This window comes from Delphinapterus leucas, chromosome X, assembly GCF_059928025.1.
Source record: "Delphinapterus leucas isolate spDelLeu-1000000601 "Yukka" chromosome X, BTC_Dleu_Yukka2, whole genome shotgun sequence".
Lineage (NCBI taxonomy): Eukaryota > Metazoa > Chordata > Mammalia > Artiodactyla > Monodontidae > Delphinapterus > Delphinapterus leucas.
The window spans coordinates 52476804-52483274 of record NC_143150.1 but is presented as its reverse complement, the minus strand read 5'-3'; the positions used below and the strand labels follow the sequence as shown (position 1 = coordinate 52483274).

The following is a 6471-nucleotide window of genomic DNA, read 5'->3' as shown; positions in this document are numbered from 1 at the left end:
CACAGAGTTACCCCTGCATCAATCCATTCATTAGTTTGTTTATTATTGAGCAAATATTTATTGAGTACTTAGTGTGGGCCTGATGCCATGTTAGGTACTGGGAACACCATGGTGATAAGACAGATCAAACATGACCTTTACCCTTCTTAGCCTTATATTTAGCAATGAATACACACATGCATACACACACACACACAAACACACACATCCAAATAGTCAAATAAAAAAAATAATCCTCAATTTTCTAAGTGCTACGAATAAAAGAAACAAGGAACTGTGATGCAGAATAATGACTATAAGGGATAGATACAGAGGCAACATAATATAAGGTTGAGCCATGTGAAATTACTAGTATTTGACTTTTTTTCTGTATAATTGGTGATTTTATATAGTTCCACCTAATAATTTCCTTTCTGAGGAATTGACCTCTAAACTGAGGCATGAAGATGAGGTGGAACTGGCCATGGTGGCTAAGCTTGGAGCTTAACATGTTCCAGAAACCAAGAGAAGATTGGAAAAGACAGAATTGAGAAAAGAAGTGAATAACTCTCAATGAAGTGTAAGAGCGATAAGCAAGACAGATCATGCAGGATCTTTATAGGAGTGTGGATCTAATTCTCATTAAAATGTAAAGCCATTGGAGTATTTTAAGATCCTTCTGATTTCAGTGTGGGACTGGAATGGAAGAGAGTAAGAGTAAATATAGGGCTGTCAATTAAGAGGTTGAGGGACTTCTCTGGTGGCTCAGTGGTTAAGAATCCGCCTGCCAATGCAGGGGACACAGGTTCGATCCCTGGTCTGGGAAGATCCCACATGCCGCAGAGCAACTAAGCCCATGCGCCACAACTACTGAGCCTGCGCTCTAGAGCCCACGAGCCACAACTACTGAAGCCCACACACATAGAGCCTATGCCGTGCAAGAAGAGAAGCCACCGCAATGAGAAGCCCGCACACTGCAGCAAAGAGTAGCCCTCACTCTCCGCAACTAGAGAAAGCCTGCGCACAGCAACGAAGACCCAACACAGCCATAAATAAATAAATAAATAAATAAATAAGAGGTTGATATAAGGAGGCAATATAATGTTGTGTTAGGTGTGCAGGGTTTGGCGTCAGGCTGCCTTGATTTAAATCCTGGTTTTGCCGTTTGCCATTTTTTATGTTACTTTATGCAAGTACTCATTACTCAAATTCTCTAAGCCTCAGTTTCTTCATCTGTGTAACAGGGATAATAATAGGATCAACTTCGTAGGGTTAGTCTGGAGGCTGAATGAGATAATCCACTGCACAACACTAAGCAGTCCCTGGCAGATAATAAACAATAGATACTAGAGATTAATAGTCCAAATGAAAAATGACAGTACCTGGACTATGTTGATGACAATATATTTGGAGAAAAGTGAATGGACATGAGACCTATTGTTGTGGGGGTTTAAACAGCAGGATTTAGTATGAATTGGATGTGAGAATTGAGGGAGAAGGATTTTTCAGGTATGACTCCTAGGTTTCTATCAAAGAGTGGAGTGGATCGTGCTGCACTCTACTAAAATGGAGAAGGTCTGCCTGGTATAGAATTTAGCTATAGAAATTCCTCTCTCTCTTTATACCATATAAGGCAGAAAGAAAGAAAAAGGTAATTATCATACAATATAAAAGGAAATAGTTATTTAAAAAATTTAGATAACAGAACCTTACATGAGATATAAAAAACACTTTATGTTATATTCATACCACAACGTCTAAAACATGCAAAAATCTTGTGTGTATATTCTTTTTTCTCAAGGTCTAAGATTTTGGAAATTTTTCTACTGTACTATGTGATAGACAGTGACCAATTAAACTTATGTGCTTACTTTGTCTTATATTAAAGGTGTTTTGTAATCATTGCATCTGCTTCTCTCACAGAATGGAGCCCACTTGGTATACTAGCAGATGAAGAATTTAAGGAGGATGTCTATCTTTATTCTCTTTAGCAACTGAGAGTCGGCTCTGGAAACCATCAGGCACCATGGGAAAGCGGGACAATCGGGTGGCCTATATGAATCCTATAGCAATGGCCAGATGGAGGGGCCCATCTCAATCTGCAGGCCCCACAATACAAGATTATCTGAATCGACCAAGGCCCACCTGGGAAGAAGTGAAGAAACAATTAGAAAATAAAAAGAAAGGCTCCAAGGCATTAGCTGAATTTGAAGAAAAAATGAATGAGAATTGGAAGAAGGAACTAGAAAAAAGCAGAGAGAAATTATTAAGTGGAAATGAGAGCTCATCCAAAAAAAGAGAAAGAAAGAAAAAGAAAAAGAAGAAATCTTGTCAGTCTTCATCTTCTTCTACATCAAGCTCTGATTCTTCAAGCAGTTCTTCCGATTCTGAGGATGAGGAAAAGAAACAAGGAAAAAAGAGCAAGAAAAAGAAGAACTGTTCATACAAATCATCAGAAAGCTCTACATGTGAATCTGAATCAGAGAGCAAAGAATCTGTAAAAAAGAAAAAGAAGTCAAAGGATGAAACAGACAAAGAAAAGTATATTAGAAGTCTCAGCAAAAAAAGAAAGAAGACTTGTCCTGAGGATAAACCTTTATCATCAGAGTCCTCATCAGAATCAGATTATGAAGAGGAGGTACAAGCAAAAAAGAAGAGAAGACATGAAGAGCGAGAAAAAGCAAAGGAAAAAGCAAAGAAGAAGAAGAAGAAACAGCACAAAAAACATAGTAAGAAGAAGAAAAAGAAGTCAGGTTCAAGTCACAAGTCCGGATAATATCAAGAAAAAAAGCAAGATTTCCCTATTGAAAAAAGCAAGTGTAAAGGAAATTCAGCTGTGAATGTTAGGGCATATTTACAAAAATGCATGAGTTTCCCTGTGTTAGTAGAATTATTCCTGGACTTTGAGTTGCCAGTCAAATGCTACTGTGCCAGAAAGGGCCATAATTGTTGCCTGCAGCTTAAATGTAGGATTTTGGGTTTTTTTGTGTGTTTTTCCCTCCACTGGCTAATTCTTCTGAGAGCAAAACTGTGTTGTTATAGTAGTGGTTAAAATGTTTGGAATTAAAGTAAAATGTTTTAGATGGTAAATAATTTTGACCAAACAGTGGATCTAATGTTAAAAGTATCGAATTTGGCTACATCTTTAAAATATAATCAGAAATATCCAGGCGACAATAGCTGACATTTTTGAAGCATGGACTTAACATTGTCTCAAAATACTTACTTTTGAAGATGAAAAGTTTAGTTTAGTTTTCTTTTCTCCTTAATGAAATTTTGTTTACATGGGGAAAGGGTTTGTGGGGGAAAAAGAGTTTGCTCTCACTTTGGCGAGCTGAATAGTGTGCCTTTGATCCTTACACATCCTATTTTTGCCAGTGCAGCAGCCATTCTTTTATTACTTAGTAATATATGCTGTTTCACATGAAAAAGAAAGACAGCAATTTACAGTATATGTAAGGCCCCAGTTTTATGAAATTTACCTCCATTTCGACAGTACTGAATAATATTTAGTGTTAGAGTGTTACACGATTTGAATTAACTTTGATACCCTTTGGAGGGGAATAATTTTAAATAGACCCTGGTATTTTTTGATTAATAAAGATTCTGAAATATTTTGCATGCTATATACTATTAAGTTTTGATTATCCAGAGATATTCTATATAACCAGTAATCCTTTTTTATATGATTTATGCTTAGGATACAAGTTTCAAGTTTGTAATTTCTTAATCTTACTATCTTAATTTCATGACTGTGTTTAATTGCACACTTGCCAAAATATTTAGCATGTAAAAAGAAGGTTTTTAAAAAATATTTAATGCCTTCATATTGAAGCTGGTTTACTGTAAGCAAGTTGAGTGCCAGACCTTTAGTACGCTGTATGTCTTGTTACATAAAACTACTGCCAAAATCTTAGCAACTATGCTGTTTAGAAATTTCTTGTCTTAAGCATTAATATTGAATTAAAATAGGAGTTAAATTTAGGAGATTATAATCTTTCTGTTTCACATTTTACTAACATTTGGAGTTTGTTGCCTTGTGTTTGTTGCTGAATCACGTTTGCCACTATGCTGAAATAAGTTGAAATTTATTTTTACTCTACATTTTTTATATCAGAGTAATATGAATTATAAATTGATGTCTAACAAAAGCACCTGTTACAGAGGATGTGCTAATTGTAATGTCATATGTACAAAGTATTTTAGCATGAGGAGAGAATAAATAGCTATTTTTTTAAATAGCTGATTTCATGTCAGCTCCCTTGAATCACAAGTAAAATTATTATAAAGATAGAAAACATCTGGTAGATAAATAACATACTGGGTCCCCAAACTTTTGCAGTGCATACCCCGGAATCTCTCAGTAACATTCTTGGACCATGGTAAATGTAATGCCTTGTTAGGTCACATTGAAGCTTCATAACTTTAGCTGTTTCCTAAAATATATGTCTATATGCTGATAAAAACTATTGCATTTAAGAGATATTTTCTATCCATATAGAGTTTTTCAAAAATTGTTTTTCATTAAAATATGAAAAAAAGCTTATATTATTTGTAGAATGTGGCAAAGACATTAACAGCTATCAAATATCTATGTGCCCCCATTCACTTCCCAGCCCCTTGTAGTTAGGCAATGCCATTTATTACTTCTAGCAGAGGGATTACAGAGAGATTGTAAACAGAAGTGATGTGTCGTTTCAATACCGGAGCAGTAAAAAGTCCTGCGTGACCCTCCAGCTCTCTTTACCTGCCATGAGGACCTGAAAGCAGTGTCCTCCAAATAGTGTACCTACAAGATGGATGCAACCTGTATCTCTAAGTCGCTATTTGTAAGGGACCTGCCCTGGAGAGCTGATGGACTTACAGTGGATGTTCTGAGTGTGAGAAATAAACTGTTATGTGTTAAGCTACTGAGATTTTGGGTCTTTTTTATTACCACAGCAATCACCTATCCTACTCTAAATAGTAACATAGAACTCTAGAATGTCTGTTTCATTATTTACATAAAATAATTCACGTATTTTCTATCACATCTTTGTGTAGTCAGCAGAATGATTCAGAGGTGATCACTTATGCCATAGCAGAAGTAAATGTTATTTAATAAAATAACATTGTTTTTTATGTAATGACTGAAGAAGAGGGTGGTCTGGCATGTTTCATACTTATCAGCAATGCTGACTGTCTAGGAAGTAAAATTACTTCATTATTCCTCTGATTATGGCCAAAACAATCTTCCAGTAAAGGTTTTAGGAAGGCAATTTTAAAAGCACTCATGGGAACTCAATAAAGAACAGGGATGCTATTCTTTAGATGTTAGCATAGATGATGGTAGAGAAAAGTGGTATGGAAATATGTAAAGGACAATAGACTAAGTAGATATAGGTGAACATTTAATATGTAGCCTCCAGACTGAAAGCAAAATAACTTATCCTTTATGTGAAAAGCACTAAAGTTGTTATTAGTGATGTGCTTTATGTGATTCATAAGAATAGCTTTAGCCATAATATTCAACTAACTGTGGGAAGGGAAGCAGTGGGAAAGTCAATAGGAAAGTAGACAGGAGAGGGGGAAAATCGGTACAATCTAGATTAGGAATGTAATTGCAAGCACAAAAAGAAGAGTCTGAAAGATCTCAGGCTGAAAATAAAGGATTAGATTGGAGATAAGGAGAATGACTAGAATTGGGGGTTCTGTTTTTATATCTTGTGATAGTTTCTTTGTCTATTATAAATTTATTTTGAGAAAGTTTCACCTTTGACATTGTGATTCTGTAGTCATTTTCTGTTTGACCATATTTATTTTACCAAAAAAATAAGTATTTAATTTGTGATATAGGTTTGAAGCTACTTCATGACTCATGAAAATTGTAGTCAAATATTCAAACATACCCATGTACTTTAGAGCTGCAAGTTAAGATGTGTTCTTTCTAGTCCTTCCTGAGCCGCAAATAAGATGTGTTCTTTCTTCAGGTGACTCTATCACTTTTATTTGACTCTTTCATGACACACCTCAATCCACCTTGTATTATGTATTTTGTGTATCTATGGACTCAAGTTGTTAAGAGCGCTGGCTCTTGGCTAAGCACTACGTTAAAATTCTCACCCTGCCATTTCTTGATGTGTGACCCTATGTAAGTTAATTCACCTTTTATGTGTCTGTTTCCTCAGGTAAAAATCAGAAAAATAACAGTATCTATCTCTATGGTTGCTATGAGAATAAAACAAAATAACATTTAAAGCATTTAACACAGTTCTTGGAACATAGCAAATACTCAGTGAATGCCATCCCTTCTTTTCCCTCCTCTTCCTATCATCATCATCATCACCATTATTATTATATCATCATTTCCCTTTCTGCACTGTAACCTCCTGAAAGGTAAAGACGGTTTCATCTTTTATCTCTTGCAATGATGGTACACAGCATTTTACACATGATAGGTGCCTTGTGATTTTCATTAAATTGAATTAGTTGGTCAGGCCCTTGGAAAAAGGA

The 6471-nt window shown here is 35.5% G+C and overlaps 1 protein-coding gene across 1 annotated transcript; it reads left to right on the top strand.

Moving 5' to 3' along the window:
- Positions 1-419: 419 nt before the first annotated feature.
- On the top strand, positions 420-5010 carry FAM133A (family with sequence similarity 133 member A). Its single transcript, XM_089904295.1, has one exon. It carries the CDS (start codon positions 2006-2008, stop codon positions 2753-2755), a length of 750 nt encoding a protein of 249 aa, XP_089760421.1. The 5' UTR covers positions 420-2005; the 3' UTR covers positions 2756-5010.
- The last annotated feature ends 1461 nt before the right edge of the window (positions 5011-6471 follow it).